Raw genomic sequence first — 17,252 nt, forward strand, 5'->3', positions numbered from 1 at the left:
CTTCAGCCTGGTGTTTTTATCTGTCTCAGAACTATTTATCAGTGAAATATTTAGGTACTAGTACATCAGTCCTATGTGAAAAAAGTGTCATATGTGTGTTTCAAAGCAGTAGTAAAGACCAGTAGTATACCGTGTCAACACTGCTAGCTTTTTGTCAAGTAGTTGTTTTTTGGGTCCTTGACTCTGACTTCTTCCCTTTCTGAGACAGGGATCACTATCCTCTGATACCTGTTCAATGCTGCAGCTGAACACAGCAGTAGGAGAGCAGGAATACATGTAATCTATCTCTGATCAGTATCACTTTGCAGTTCCAGGTCCTGAAATTAGCTCAGAATGGTCTGAGTTCCAAACAGTGCTTTTCAGTTACAGCGGGTGTGACTGGCAGTTCAGTATTCATAGGCACAAGAGAAGTTTTACTCTCTGCATGAATGAATAGCAATTTGTCAGGATTGGGACTGGATGTTCTTGACCCTTCCACCAGCTGCTTTGAGTTATCTTAACATGCCTTCGTTGTTCAGTACTGCTCAGTGAGGAAGTTCTGCACTGTTCATTGCTGGTTAGAGAAAGCAGATTTATGTTTTTATTGGTAACCTTGTTAATGGTTGCCCTGGATTAGATGATTTCCTTTGGTGGTCTTGCTGAGGGGTTTTTAATTATTTCATGAACAATTTAGTGAAATGTGCAACTTAATAACTTTAAATAACTTTTTGCTTTAATAGAATGACAGATAAGCAGATGAAAGCTAGGTATTTGATATTAAAGGGCTTAAATTGTATGTGTGGAGAATAATTGGATGTTTTCTACAAGCAGTCACTTCAAGTTAAAGCTCAAGGTGACTGAATCTTGTATTAAAATCTGTTTTAGACCTAACTAGAGTGATGTCAGTGCCATCTCAGATAGTTTGCTCTTCATCCTTCACAGCTCCAGTATTTTCTTTTGTAATTTCATGACGTTACTGAAACTTCAGATAAAGTAATTGCCCATGACATTCTTCATTTTGTGACACTGAAACTCACTGGTCTATTGTTATTTTGGTTGACTGCTTTGTTCTTTGGCAAAAGATCACTTCAGGGGTCAAATGATCACATTTCATATATGTGAGATTATTCCATTGGAGAGCCAGATTTAATGCGTTTGAGTAAGCAAATTACATTGTTGATTACTCACCCAGAAAATAAATAAATATTTGTGTGTAAAGGCTTTTCCATCTGAGATTAGGGATATGCAGGTTCACTGCCCCAGTTTTAATTATTATTTAATTTTTTACGTGTATTTTATTGCCTTTTCCATATAATCTGTATTATTACATTGTTATCATACTTTGCTTTCTTTATGTGCCATGTTTTAAAATACTTCAGCTAATATATGTCCTGAGTTTTCTTTTTGAATTTCTGTGAGCTTTATTAATTTGAATATTGTGAAAATTTGTATACCTGTCTGTTCTGTATGCAGAATACTCTTGTTTAATAATTTAAATAAAATTTCAGAAGCTACAGTACATTGAAGTGATTTTCTGGAGACAGTATATTATATCCAATTTAAGCTTAACATTGCACATGTATTCCTAAAATGATGTCACACACATTCGAAAAATAGAGGGTGCCACACTTAAATACATTGAACCATGTTTAGAACCTAAAGAAAGGCTTTCTAAAGGTTGCAGGTTTTAGCAAATCAACACTTTTAAAAACAGAACATTTGTATCTAGGACATAGTAAAATTAATATTCTGAAGTGTTTGTTTGGCACTTCATTAAAGATTATTAACTTAGTGTGTTGCATAGAATGTCTACAGGACCAGAGAGGAAAAGGGTGTCCTTTCCCATGTTTTCCATAATACCTTGTGTGATATACACTCAATATTTATTAAGTGAATCTATAACATAATGTATACTCATGATGACTTCATTTTACTTTTGGACCATGTTTCATTCTATCTTAAAACTGGTTGCAGTAATGTGGTGTAATTACTTTGCAATTAAAAGACAAAAATTTTATGATTAGTTGTTAAGAAAGTAAAATTACATAATTAATTAGTATTTTTAGCAGACATGCCTTATGAGTATCATGCTGTTTGTAAATTATGCAAGTTTTCCAGAGTTGTAAAATAAATATTGTTATATTCTCGACCAAACAGATATCTCCATAAATATATTTTTCTTCCGCAGAAGAGGATATACCACACCCTAATTACAACAATGTAAATAAAGTAAACGGATTTTAACTTTAATGTTTACTTTGATCATAAAGAAGGACAAAAATATCCTGGGTTACATTTACAGCTAGTCCAAATTTACTATTAAGTATTTGGTCATGCTTTTTGCAGTACTGTTAAAATAGATTGTACATTTTAAAAGGATATGTGGTTTGTGTGTTAATTTTTTTAATGGATAGATTTTTTAAAAGTCAGTTCTTTAGCAGTAAGAAATTAATTTTATACCATTTACATATCTTCAGAATGCATATAGATGTGATAATTTAAACATTAGAGGTTAGAGGTTATTTGAGAAAGCTTCATTTTCCACGACAATTTATAAAATAGAGAACATTTCAGTATTCTTGGACCCACTTAAAAATTAGAGAGGATTGTTTGTATTTACTCTGCCATTAATGGTTTTGGTTATTTTTCATGTATGCTCTTTTTAAATTACCATTCTTTCTAGTGCAAACCAGAGTACAAGGTGCCTGGTCTGTATGTCATTGACTCCATTGTGAGACAGTCTCGGCATCAGTTTGGACAAGAAAAGGATGTATTTGCACCAAGATTCAGCAATAACATCATCAGCACTTTCCAGAACTTGTACCGTTGTCCTGGTGATGACAAGGTAAACCACTTACAGACCTTTCTAGTTAAAACAATTGTTAGCGTATCACCTATAAAGAATAAAGATTTTCATCTCACGTTCTACCTGCTGGAGGGAATCCACTTATAAACTTGCCTTGTATATGTATTTCTTAATGATGCATGTCTTAGTGTAGGGATTGGAAATCTCATTCCAATGAGATTAATTAGAGTTTTGAAAAGGTCATCTTTCCTTTGATTCTATGATTATACAGCAGCTAAGAAAGGTTTAACTTATATAGTTTGACTCACTAGTTCAGCTGTTCCCTTGGATCACAGTAGTTGACATAGCCACCAAATTCTGTTTCTAAAAGATTGGCTGGAAATAACAGAGTGCAGGCAGTTTAACTTCCTTCATATTTGTCCCTTAGTTGTAAAATAGGTAGTGTTTCTTCTTATTGAATAACTGCAGAAAGTGGAGGATTCTGAGGGTTTTGTCTTCACAGAAATTCATGTTATAGGGTCATTAGGTAAAGTAGTAAGGGAGGCTGGAGGCTACAGGAGGAATTGTGTTTAGAATAGTTACATGCATTCCTACAGCTGTATTTTCAACCAGAGATATGAAAATCCAAGGCATCCATGGAGGGTGATAAAGGCACGTTCAGTCATTGTGTTATCTTAGGATTCCTGCCTTTTTAGAGTAGTTAAGACCGCTATAGGAAAATGTGTCAGGAACTGGAAATTTTGCTTGGTTGGATAAACTTTGCTAAGGATGTCTGTCTTCTCTTCTGCAACTGAGTTCTGAGGTGTTGCTGAACAGGTTATTTAAGTTAAATGACATTTTTCCAATCTGGTTTTAGGTTATCTGTGTGATTAACTTGTGCTGCTTCAATTACACAGTGTTTTACTGTGGCTTTTTTTTTATAAATAGGCATGATTTTTTTGACTTCTATTTTTTTAGTGTGTTTTGTAAACTCATTTAGCTTGCTACTTTGGGAAATATACTAATACAGAAAAACCCTGATGTACTGAAGGAGAGATTGGAACAAGGATGGTTGCAAGTATTCAGTTTGTGTCTAGTTTAAAAAATACATAATAAATTTATTGTAGGCTAAGCAATTTCACTATTTGCCTAAGATATTTCAATGCATGGCAATTAATTTATTGCATTAGAGGTGTTTGATGTGAAGAGAGAGTAAAACCTAGTCTGTTTAGGGTCCACAAAAGTTCATTTCTACAATATTTTTCACCTCAGTTTAAAAATGTACTTTTCAATCCTAAGTCCTGCTGCTGTGCTGCATATGGATTCAGTACTGTAGGAGGATCTTTGTGTTGTGAAAGTAGATATCCTATGCATTGCCTAGCAAAAAAATGAGCTATCAGAGACCAAGATATGTACCTGGTTTGTAACATTTTGATGTTTGATCTGATTGAAAGGCATTATGGAGAAACACAGCAGTTATCTTTATACAAGCAAATGTAGAATTTGTTTTTAAATCAAACAGAAATGCAGTAACATTTCATTTAAAGTAACAGCAAAAACACCTCACTGATTCCTTTGTCTGGCCCAGAGAAAGTGCAAGGTGTGGGTCAATATGGAGCCACATAAACAGTTTTATGTTGCTGTTCTGGAGAGATGAGGGAAGTTAGAGTCTCTGATGGACTTGACAAGGACTGCTTATAATACAGACTTTAAAGAAGAAGAGCTCAGATACCGAAATGCTGAGTGTAAGCCTTCAGGGATTTCTTTAAGGGAACTCTAAGTTGCATCTTCCATGCAGTGAAAATTCATCACTTCTCTTTTATAGTTAAGGATCCTCTTGTAGTTCTGGACAAAAAAATTATTCAGCCTCTCTTGGATATGGCAGCAGGAATTCCTCCTCCCGTTGTGACCCCTGTCTTGCCCAGCACTACAGCTGCTATGAGCAACAATACGCCAGGTAAACAAAGCCAGATGGAAGTCATACTTTGAATCAAAACACTTCTGTCAGCTTTGGTATGTTGCCTGTTACATGCTGAAATATCTCACTCAGATGAATGCTAGAAAGAAGTATATTACAAACACCATCAAATCGGGGAAACAGGAAAACATTATTTTAAAAGTGGGCTTGATAATTTTGTGCTCTGAGCATCTGTCTTGCTTATGTAGGTAGATGTCAGAAAAATGGATTTTTAACTTTTCACTTCATCAAAGTTTTTTCTTTTGAGGCTGGGATATAAGGGAAATTGGCCAGATAGGAATGGCTTTTGGCACCTGCTTTTGTAACCCACCTTTTGCTGATCCCATGCTGAAAAGGAATGATCTGGACAAATTCACCTTAGCTTTCATTGGCAAAGCAAATATGTGAGTTTTTCAGATCTTGGAGTGCCTTTTCTGCATCTTCCGGGTCAGTATTTTTTATTTTTATATACTACAACTACATTAAATTGTTGGATTCACAAGTCATAAATTCTGATGCAAATTGACTTTTAAAACAGTAATCTAGTCATATTTAGCGTTCATTGGTGTACCTCTACTAATGAGCTATAAATACAAAAGTATTTGTGGGTATGGAGGATTCTTCTGGATTATGGCATGAAACAAACTATCAGAGTGCTGATTTAGTCCAGCGTTTCTCTTGAGAAAAAAACGGTAAAACAAGCAATCCTCATGAATCCAGCAGGTTGAAATTTTTAGTAGAATCTTTAAGACTCTTCCTGGGGATAAAGTGCAAGTCCAGTGAGATTTGGACTAGCTGACAAGTAGATTGCTAACAATTACCTTTTGATATATGTAGTTTCCACTGAATATTTTGGAATACTGTGTGAAACCTATTTATTTTGCCTTCATCAGTGTTTTTGTTAATAGTCCCACTAGTCCAAACTAACACTAAGTAATTTTGCTACTTGAGAAATGTTGATGCGAGTCTGTATTATTTCGGTGTGCTGTCGTGTATGTCAGAAAAATAGTTTCAATGGATGTGCTTTCTCAGTGTTTAATAACAGCAGGTTTTTTTCTTCTCTAACGCTATTTTTATTTTCTGTGTAAGACATTTTTGCATATTGATTTTTCTCTTTTTTAGGTACGCCTGTAACTCCAGTTACCCCAGCCAATGTGGCGCAGAGTTTGCCTGATCCTTGGGTATCTCAGATTGCTAACACAGACACCCTTGCTGCTGTTGCACAGATTTTACAGAGTCCTCAAGGCCAACAGGTAATTTTGTAGACAGTTACACTGTAGACACTGTAGACTGTCTGATACTTTGTGTCTTTAAGATACAGGTAAGGAACGCTTTCATGTGTAACTCTTATATTTATGTCTAGTATCCATGTTAACTTCCCCATGAGGTTGTTCATCACAAGTGAGTTCCAGGTCAATTAAAACTGCATGTTACCTTTTGGAGCCAGCCCTGTTTAAAGCCAGCACCTTTGAAGACCTAAAGTGTCTCAGAAGGTGATTTCAGATAAGATGGTCTGTAATACATACTTGTCTGTATTGATGATAAGTACAGATCTATTGCAGATTACTAAATCAAGAGCAACAATAAGATTTCATGGATATAGATAAGAATTAGAATGCCAGTTAAAGCATATGTCTCTGTTGGATGCCTGAAGAAGAGCTAAACATTGTACAGAATTACAGAATGGGAACAAACTTCTTCAGCAATGTACTGTGTATTGATTCCATTTTTTATCTTTCCATCATTTTTTATCTTTCCATTACAGCATTCAAAAATAAGATTTTGGAAGTTACTGTGTTCTTCAATCTTTAAATGCTCAACTCCAAAAATGTCTTGATGTCCAGCATCACAAAAACTGCTTATCCTAATAACCTATGGTTACATAAGTTAAGCACACACAATTGGCTTTCTGTAAAAATGTAGATCATTTTTCAGGCTGTGCTAGAGCTATTGCACCTGCATAACTTCGGCATTATGATTTTTATTTGGACTGAGGTTGTTTTACCTGCTGGCATACTAAACAAAAATCTCACGCATATGAATAAGAAGCAGTGGCCAGTTAAAGCTGTGGTTCTGGCAACTTTACTTAGTGAGAATGTTTTACAGTATTTAGCTAGCTAGAGTTGTCTGTAATTGTTCAGAAGTCAAGTGGAGGGAATATTTTTATCTGATTACACTGGAAGAAACAAAGTCACAAAAAGCAAAGCAAAATGAGTTTGTGGGATACTTTGAGAAATGTGAAGGAAAAATAGTGGACTAGCTTTTAAAAAAGGAAAGGATATGAAATGAGAGTGGTAAATATGTGGAAAGTCAGTGAGGTAATGTTAAAGATTGTTGCTTAGAGAATATAGAAAAAGAAAAGCGAGAGAAAAAAATGAAAATGAGAAGGGAATTAGAATTTTAAAGACAGCAGATCACAAAGAAATAACATTTGGATATTTAGCTCAAAATAGTCTTAAGCAGAAGAGAAGAGACAGACTGGGTACACAATAAATATGTACATGCAGATGTCTAGGATTGGTAGAGGAGCTATGATATTTGCTTACGTCCTGTCTGTCTCTTTTCTTCTTGTTCTCCAAACCAGTCCTTCTGCTACAGCCTCTCCCCGGCTCCCCAGCTCCAAAGACCTTAATTTAATCCTACAGTTGTGTTTTATAGGTGAGAATGCGTGCAGGTAAATTGAGAGTCTAGACATAAGAGAGGGCTGACTAAGAAAGATGTGACTAACAAGAATGTGAAAACAGCAAGAATGGTGCCCACCCAGGATTTTTCCACTCTAGGGCCTTCATCTCTGCCTCTTCAGTTTGATTCCTTCCTACTGAGAGCAATGCACAGGCTGGACCAGCAGTATCAGACAAAAAGCGGGGTGAGGGGGGAACTCTTCAGCTTTTCCTATTGCAGTAATCAGGGAAAGCTCTTGCTGCAGTAGAACAACAATTGAAGCCTTTTCAGAGGCTCTGCTGTATAAGAAACCTATATAACTGTTTTTAAAAGAATAGGGCAAATGGTTTCACATTATCGGAAAGTAACTCTAAAACTATCTTTAAAAAGGGTTTCACATTTTTGATGCATCATGGAAAAGAAATTCAACCTAATCAGTTTATGAAGTTTCTAGTGAGACTAGTAAGAAGGGAGGGATTGAATCTTTTAAGAGTTTAGTGGGGAAACTTATAAGGGGTTGGAATATTGAAGGTAAGGTTAATCGGGGAACTTAGGTCAGCAAGTTTGAACTACCTAATTTGCTCAACCTTTTTTACACAAATATCTGATGATAAGACTCTAGAGATTTATCTTGAGGAATGTCAGAGAACTTCCTCTAATTCCACAGTGGTTTAGGAGAGCATCTTTCAATAGGATTAATATTTTTTCTTAAGGCAAATCTGCACAATTTTGTGGGAGCATCCCTGTTCAACAGATAAATCTCCACATGAGAAAGCGTTTTATTTCCTCATTAGGACAGCTTCTCTAAAAGATTATATACAGATAGGAATTTGAAGTAAGGAAATTGAGATAGACCAAGTGATTGGTTTGTACATTTGCTTTTGATGTTTTTAACATTTGTTAACATAGCAGGAGAATTGCATTCTGTCGACCCACACTGAGTTTCACCATGAGATTTCACTTGTGACTTGTGCAGAGACAGGGGTGCAAGCTCTCCTTGTGAACTGGTTGCATTGCTGTAAGTGGAGCTTGCTACAGTGCAGTTCTTTTCTCTGTACATATGCTGTTGCAGGGCACAGAATATCCTAATATAGGTGGGCCCTTAGGAAGCTGGAATAGGCTAACAGATTTTTTTCAGGTCAAAAGGAATCAAACTGGAGAAACAGAAGAGGGGGAGACTAGAAAGCAGGAAATCCTGAGTGGTGACTGGCATCATCATGCAACCTGTCAGAGCAAGTTAGGAAGAAGAAGCATCTGCCTATCTTATCAGCCCCAGAAAACAAATTAGCCAGTAAGTGGGAACAAAATTTGCTGTAAATGAAAACAAATTAAAGACAAAATAATAGCCATAGGTTAGATGATTCTTCATTCCTGGGAGTTTTTTTTTTTTACTAAGTGGAAGGGGAAGAGTCTATTTTGTACTTCGTTTTCTTGCTTTAAAAAGTCTTCTTCAATGTATTTGTTATCTTTTCTCTTTTAGCTTCAGCAGTTGATACAGACACTGCAGATACAGCAGCAGAAACCTCAGCCTTCGCTACTTCAAGCTCTGGATGCCGGTCTCGTTGTCCAGTTACAGGCCCTTACAGCACAGCTCACAGCTGCAGCTGCTGCTGCTAACACACTTAATCCACTGGAACAGAGTGTCTCTTTTAATAAGGTAGAATAATAGAATTTGAAGAAGTATTTTTTTAAAATATATGTGAGAAATTCTTTTGGATTTTATTGTTTGACTTCGGACATTTAAAAAATATATTAATATACTATAAAGTGATACAGCTTAAAAATAAAAAACAATGTCTAGACAGTACTGTAAATGAAAATATTAGTTTTATATGAGTTTAGGGCTAAATAGCCCATTGTATAATATCTAGAGTTGGAAGAGACCCACAAAGGTTACTGAATATGGTAACGAATTTGATTTATGATTTAGCAAAGTTAAGCCATTTGTTTCCACACCCTTTGTAACACAGCAATGAGAATTGTTTCTTACAAGGTAATAAATGGAAAAGATTCAGGAATTAATATGTACTGTTTTCTCAGAAGAGTAAAAACTTGGATTTGTGATTTTCTTGCATTATAAAGTATGTGCCAAGAAAACTTTAATCTTAGCCACAAAGTGATGTAAATGAATAAATAAACCTGTAGGTAAAGAAACTTTCATTACAATCAACCCAAAACTAACCAAACAAAAAACCAAACACCACCAACCCACCCGCTCCCTCCCCTCCCCCCAAAAAAAGAGCCCAAACCCCCCAAATCAAGATACAAACAAAATCAGAATGCAGGAATTTAATAATACTAATATTATTGCATGCCAGGTAGCAACAACCATGGAGGCAATTGCAGTCATAGTAATGTAATACCTATAATAAAGAAAATTAAGAACTTCTGCTCAAAGAATTATAATTAACTAACTAAAGAAAGAAATAAATAAGCATTGTTCTATTGTCTTTGGAAGAAATAGTTTGTGTGTACATAATCTCTGCAGGATTGTCCTGGAGTGAATAGTAAGAATAAGGAAGTTGAAGAAGCAAAAAACCCTTATTTATTTTCACTCAGATAATCTCTTTCTATTGAAAGTAATGCAGCTGTAAAAATAAGTCAGGAAAAGAATGGCCTGTACTCTGCTGTACCACAGCTGTAACATCAGTTTGAGAAGGGCGTAATCCCAGGCATTGAATGCATCAGTTAATAGGGACTGCTGTAATATTTACGTACAGAAAGTATTTTATAGTACGGCATTATTCTACAGACTTGAATTCCAGCATTTCCATGGGTTGGTTTATTTGTAGGTGTGGGTGTCTTGAATTTTGGACAACTTAAATTGAAGCAAATTAAAGGAATTCACATCCTGATGAGATGTTTGTATACAGACGTAAAAGAAAGGGCAGCTTTTATGGAAAAAAACCCCAACGTTTATTAGGATTGTGATCCAAAGGAAACTGTGAAGCATAATTTTCATTCCATGACATCATGTTTGTGAATTGGATAACAAATAATAAATAGTGCAAGAAAATAATTTTGATGAATGCATAAGTATCCATCTTTTTTAGAAAAAAAACCTATTTGGCAGTTCTTCCAGTCCTTTGTTTTCAATCTCTTCAGCCTGTAGTGTCTTGTGTTACTTAAGTGTGCAAATTGATCTGCATTATGTGAAAAATTCTTTTGGCAACATCAAATGTGCATGTTTTCTGATCTTGCTATGGAACCAAATACTTGTATTACAGTAAAAAATTACCTATGCGTTTACCCTACTCCTTTTATTTTAATTTCCAAAGAGAATATCCTGATTCTTATGAAAAAAATACTTTCATTTCTAATAAAAACCTTTTTTCATGTCTTTATTCCTTTCTGTTCCTTTTTCTGAGCACATTTTCTTCTTACATAATTAAAGTAACATATGTGGCATAAGGGAAGGTTCTGCAGCTTTTATATGTGTGTGTGTAACATTAAACTTGGTATCCTAGCATTTAATTTGGTTTAATTTCTATTACTTCACTGTAGAGAGTATTCTTCTACAAACTATGTAAAAATCAAGTTCTTTCAGTTCAGATTTTTTGCTTCAGTATTTGGTTACTTAAACCAAATGTAAACAAAAATCATGCTGCACATTTACCTGCTTCGGCTGAAAATTCTCTTTTCTCTGGCCATGCTTAATCTAAATGTTTGTTTTGTTTGTCATGAGCTGGTGACTAGTTTCTGTTTATTTATTTTCTCAGCCGTATAAACAGTACATATTCTGTTATTTTCTCTCCTACTTTGTCATGATGGAAGATACATGATGATTAATAGTATTTTAAGTTTCAGGTTGTTTTTCTGAAATGCACAATTTTTTTCAGAGCAGCAGCATTTTATAAGTGTTTCACTGGAAAATATTGTAACAATACAAACAAAAAAGGTGGTTACCTTGCTGTAAATTGATTAGATATATTTGGTGAAAGTTGTTCTTGGTTTTAGCATCCCATCTCACATAAGCTTGATGGTCTGTGTCTCTACTGAGTTTTCTCAGAGACATATTCAGTCCTGCTTTCCCATAAATATTATATTGGGAAAAGTGGTTCTAAAAATTCTTGATTGATCAATGATTGATCCATCTTCTAGTCAGCTTATGCTTTGTTCTTCTTGCTGGACTCCAGTAATTGAGAGTAAATAGAGCATCCTGAGAAAGAAAATGGGGTACTGAATCATTGTGGCTTTGTGCTGAAGATGTTTTTGCCTTAGTATTTCAAAATTACTACCATACGTTCTCATCCTCTTGGTTTTTTTCTTCTGAGATTAAGGTTTGAGAGGAAGTTATGGTGGTATAGCATTAGCTCTGCTTTTCAGAAAACTTCCAAGGTGTGTAAAGATGCATGGACATGGCTTTAATAGCATGGTTCTTTCATTAAATAGTGAAAAAGGCAATCTCACTGACAAATAATATCTGTTGTATTTATGCTTTTTTGTTAGATTTCCTCTTCAAGAAAGTAAGGTGCTGTTAAAATACTTCTGAACTTTTTAAAATTAATAGACAAACTTTTTTACTTAAGCAGAAACTACAGTGTAGACATCTTCACAGATAACACCGGAAGTTTATCCAAGTTTTTCTCCTCATCAGATACCTTTCTTCTTATCCATTAGAAGGATTAATCCTCTTACATGATAACTGCTTGCTTTGATTTTTTTTGCAGACTATGTGAGAAGTTGTTTCGAAGGAGCAGTATATTTGAAGGAATTCAGGTTGTCTAAATGACATGTGTGTGTGAAAATACAGTAATTCTTTGTGAAGTAATCAAGCTGTAGGTCTTCTCTTGATATGAGCAGAGCAGTTTGATGATTACCAAAGGATTGAATAGTTGGCCTCTTTGTAGTAATTTCTTCTAATTAAAGGTACCATTACCTAAAATTAATCTTGATTTAAGCTTCACTCCAAAGTAGTTCTTAGTTACTGTGGAAAAGAACATGTGGTTGTACTTGTTGCACCAGAGCTCAGGAAAATTGGGCCAAGATTTGATGCAGTTAAGAGTTCGGTAACAACAGCAGTATGACACTTAATTTTCTATTCAGGTTATTTGCCAATTTTTTTTTTTATTATTTTTGTTTTTTTAGTTGAGAAATAAGAGCATCTTCCTGATGAAAAGGAAATATACCTAAAGGGACATATAAGGAGTGTTCAGTAATGCTTATTTTGTTTTCTCCTAGAAGCTGATGGACAGGTTTGACTTTGGGGAAGAATCTGAACAAAATGAAGAGCCTAAAAAGGAAACTCCCTCTTCCCAATTGTAAGACTAAGCTATGTTTCTTACGGAAAATGCTAAAATTTGCCTGATGCTGGTTGAAAATTAGGATTAAGTAAGGAAAATACTTATTTCAGAGCATAAGTATACTAAAACTGTAGGAAGAGATTACAGTTTTCTAAATTAACAAACACATTCTACTATAGATCTGTGGTCCGGGATATTTTCTAACTTTATCCTAAAGTTAGCATGTTCTTTGCTTTTTATAGTTTAAATATTTATACAGTTCATGGAATAGTGATGATACTTGAAGGTGGAACTAGCTCCATTGTCCTCATTATTTTACATTTTGGTTAAACTTGAAACTCAGTTGTGAAGGCCTATTTACTAACTGTTTAAATGAACAGAAAAACTGTAGGATTTTTTTTTAAATTTAAGTTATTTCATTTTAGGCCATTAGTACCAGAATCTGTGAACAACTCACTTTTTCACCAACTAGCTGAACAGCTACAGCAGCAAAATTTAGAACATCTCAGACAGCAGCTTCTGGAGCAGCAGCAGCCTCAAAAGGTAAGAACTCCATCTTGTGGCTATTGTAGTAATATATGTTCTCCTCTGATTAAAAAAAGCATACTCCAGGACAAAAAAATTGTGTTGTTACTGACAGTTTTCATATAATTAAAGTCTTTATCGCTAGCTGACCATGTAACAGAGGCTTGCAGAGTAAGTGGGGTAGGTGGAAAAAAGTGCTTAAAGCAGAAAAAAACCCACAACCAAATGTGTGGGGAGTACATTTTGCTTCTCTTAGGAAAGAGTATTCATTAGGTGAGTTAGACGTGACTGTGCTTGGCTGTTCAGCTCTTTACATGGGGAAAAAAAAGCTTTCCCATGCTCACAGAAGGAATAAGGTGAGCAATAAAGTGATTATGCTCCTGTCTCTGAGGGTAGGACACATACAGAATAGAGACTGTGGGTAGCTTTAATTTCCCCAGGTTTTATGTCTTGACTAGTAATTGTTGAAATAATTCTGTTGAAGAATCTGAAGTATAGATTCTGAGCTAAAGTATAATCACATATATCCTGAGAAATTATTCATTAAGAACTGGTGCTTGAGATAACCCAAGGTTCCTCTTAACTATATGAATTGTGTCCTCTCTATGCTGAAGTAACTTGGTTTATTTCTACTGACATTAGTCCTCTGTACTTAAAATGTTCTTTTCCCCTCCTGATCCCATTAAAAAAAAAAAAAACAAAAAAAAAAAAAACAAAACAAACAAAGTGTTTTGTCTTGATTCTGGCCAGGTATGAAATGGATTTTGTGTGGAGTATTTGGATCTGGTTTCACAGGAAAATAGAAATCTCAGGTTGAAAGAAAAGACAAGGGATCACAAACGTAACAAACATCTTTTGGAGACTTTAGTTCAACCTGTGCAAAGGCCAACTTGTAGAACCATTGAGTAGTCAGGGTAGGAAGGGACCTTAAGATCATCAAGTCCAGCTGTCAACCAGCACTGCCACTGTCACCCCTGAACCACATCACCCAGCCCAGATCCAGATACCTCCTAAACTCCCCCAGGGGTGGTGACCCCACCACCTCCCTGAACAATCTATTTCACTGCCTGAGCCAAGTGGCTCAGCTTCCAATCAAGAATGCCATTTAAGCTTTGAATTTCTGACTATTAATTTAATTTAATTTTTACTAGATACTCTTTCTTTACTGCTTTATTTTCATTTCTCATTTAAGTGTAGTAAATGGAAAAGAATATACAGCATAGCTACAGACTAAATAGTTTCGGTTCTTGGTGAATATCTAGCCATTTCTGTTTCTAAACACTAAAAATGTTGTAAAGGAATAAAGCAATGAGGAATGATCTGTTTGAGGAGCTCTTGATGTGTCATATCAAAAAGTATCTGTCTGATTTGAAAATAAAAATACTGAATGCCTACCTTATTGTAAAATTGGCAAAATCAAAGTTTACAGTATATTTATGAGTAGAATATTTACTTGACTCTCCCGTTCCTATTTAATTTTCTATTACAAGACCTGACGAATTTTCCCTTCAGATCCAATCTTCTTGTCTAGTCAGTATGGAGAGAAAGTTTTTTTTTTTTTCACTTTGATAACAGCTAAAAGATACAAACTGCTGCTGGAACTACGTTGTAGTGACTGCAGTATGTTATGGTAATGTTTTCTTTAATTCCATGTATAAGTTTCATTGGGAAGGATCAAAGGGAAAGAGAAGAAAAGATGAAGCACAAAAGAAAAATATTAGGGATCTGATGAGGAGCAGAGGGAAAGGGAGGAGAGGACAGAAGATAAAAACAGGAGCAACAAGAATTGTAGGCATTGATACCAAGAAACAGATGGTTGAAGAATAATTACATACAAGGAAAATGAGACAAAACATTCTGTCACAAGGCAAATAAATTAACTGAATTATAGTAGAATATTTTTTTACAAATTTGTTATAAGATGTTTAAAAAATAGAAAGATAAAATTGTTACTTCTAGTCATTCTGCTAAATTCCTGTAATTCTTTGGGCAGATAGAACATGTAGGATTTGTTTAATTAAAAGTTAAAATATAGTGAGGATCACTGAAATGTTTACCTGCAGTAATGGATTGTAGATTTTTAATTGCTTTTCTAAATTGTACTCATATGATTTCTGAATATTTTAATTTCATTTGTTCTAGTTCTTGAATTATCTTGTACCTTAGAGATATTTTTTCCAAATCTGTACTTTCAGGCAATGCAAAGGCTGTTATAGCCTTTTCTCTAGCAAATTGTTAACACTTTGAGTATTCCACATTCATTAATTTTGGGGTTTTTTTCAGAACTGCTTCTTTTGTTAGATCTCTTGAAATTGCCGTGTTGACACAAATGACATAGCCTCCTCTCTTATTTTTCAGTAATTGCTTGTCTGAAATCATTCACTGTTAAAAAGTTCTGGCTAGTGTAAATTTTTTAACTAGTTCAATTGGTATTGGAAATATTTTTATTGTGTTAGTATCAACATTTATTAATGCACATGCATAGGGAACAAGTGGGTGTCTTTCAACGTCACTGTACATATGGCTACATTTGTCCTGTGAATTTATGTTTTGAAGCAGTGAATTGTGTACTCTGTATACTGTAGTTTTGTTATTTAGCAAATAGATGCTAATCTTTTGTAATCAGAAATATTAATTATTTTGAAGTTTTATGTTTAAGGATGATACCATAAAAAAGGAATGAATGGATTGATATCCAGTTCAGCTCTCATATTAATGAGAAATGGAAACATTATTTTTGTATAATATTACATTTGTAATTGCAAGGGGCTTTATGGTATATTATTAACTGTTATTTAGGCAAGCCCTGAGGAGAATCAAGAAGGAAATTTTGGTTCAGAGCACTCTGCATCACCATCACAAGGGAGTAGTCAACAACAATTTTTAGAAGTGGAAGCAAATGTAGATGATTCCATGGATATTCAACAGCAGGTAAAACTATTTAAAATTTTATTATAGAAATTGAAAACACAAACTAACATGATTCCAAGTCATATGTATTGTGAGTAAATTTATTAAGTGTTATTGAACATCTTTTATGTCTGATCTCAGGACATGGATATAGATGAAGGTCAGGATATTGCTGAAGAAGAGATTTTTGAACAAGAAGAAAAGAAATCAGCTGTTCGTTCAAGATCAAGAACTCGTTCAAGATCTCGTTCAAGGTTTTGTAATTATCTTGTATTAAGTAAAGGAAGCTTTTCTGAAAAACAGTTGCAATTTGTGATTGTCAGTCTTAATTCTGTATTTTCCAAAATCGTCATAAGCAGTTTTGGCAATGAAAAGACATGTTCATTAAATATTTGTGTGTTAGATGCATACTTTTGGTATGACAGTTCATTTGCCATGTGGATGATTTAACTGAAATTTTTTAAAACCTATTCAGGTTACAGAAATAGTTAACACTAGCCAGCTGGACAGGCTTTCTGTGCCAGAGAATTAGGTACTGTAGATAAAGAACATTTTGAATGTGTTTTGTTTTAAGGTGTACATTCTGTTCCTCACCCAAATGGCATTAAGTTTATTTCCTGAAGTAGTTCTAGTGAATATAATGGAAATATCTGTGTAGTGCCTTAAGTTTATAGTTAAAAGACAACTAAGTGAGAGTATTTTTTTTAACTCAGCATACTAAAATTAAGTATTTTGTAGGTCACCAAGAAAACGAAGGTCTAGATCACGATCTGGTTCTCGTAAGCGGAAACACAGAAAACGTTCACGCTCAAGATCAAGAGAAAGGAAGAGAAAGTCTTCTCGGTCATACTCCAGTGAAAGAAGGGCTAGGGAAAGGGAAAAAGAGCGTCAGAAAAAGGGATTGCCTCCTATACGATCAAAAACACTAAGCGGTATGTAGCACCTGCCTAGTGCTTTAATTAAATGGATTAAATGGAAAAAAAAATTATTAAATGGAAAAAAGGCTCTGTTTTCATTGAAAGAACAAGATTTATCTTGACTACTTATATATTTATAAGTTTAATTTCTGATGTTTCTTGCAGCTTAGGTACATCATATCTTCTTAGACAACAACACGTATCATACTCTTTGACTGATGTCTTTAGTCACGCTTGCACCACTGATTATGCTTCTAAACAGAGAGCAGCAAGGG

General features: G+C 34.7%; 1 protein-coding gene across 1 annotated transcript in view; it reads left to right on the plus strand.

Moving 5' to 3' along the window:
- SCAF8 (SR-related CTD associated factor 8) overlaps positions 1 to 17,252 on the plus strand; it is a 49,918-nt gene that overhangs the window by 21,341 nt on the left and 11,325 nt on the right. The window contains exons 4-13 of the mRNA XM_041470033.1: positions 2,663 to 2,824; positions 3,254 to 3,311; positions 4,590 to 4,721; positions 5,844 to 5,974; positions 8,863 to 9,039; positions 12,564 to 12,643; positions 13,051 to 13,168; positions 15,950 to 16,081; positions 16,202 to 16,314; positions 16,799 to 16,992. Coding sequence (XP_041325967.1) covers positions 2,663 to 2,824; positions 3,254 to 3,311; positions 4,590 to 4,721; positions 5,844 to 5,974; positions 8,863 to 9,039; positions 12,564 to 12,643; positions 13,051 to 13,168; positions 15,950 to 16,081; positions 16,202 to 16,314; positions 16,799 to 16,992 — 1,297 coding nt within the window. The remainder of the gene's footprint in view (positions 1 to 2,662; positions 2,825 to 3,253; positions 3,312 to 4,589; positions 4,722 to 5,843; positions 5,975 to 8,862; positions 9,040 to 12,563; positions 12,644 to 13,050; positions 13,169 to 15,949; positions 16,082 to 16,201; positions 16,315 to 16,798; positions 16,993 to 17,252) is intronic.

Source organism: Pyrgilauda ruficollis, unplaced genomic scaffold, assembly GCF_017590135.1.
Source record: "Pyrgilauda ruficollis isolate IOZ18807 unplaced genomic scaffold, ASM1759013v1 scaffold24, whole genome shotgun sequence".
Classification (NCBI taxonomy): domain Eukaryota; kingdom Metazoa; phylum Chordata; class Aves; order Passeriformes; family Passeridae; genus Pyrgilauda; species Pyrgilauda ruficollis.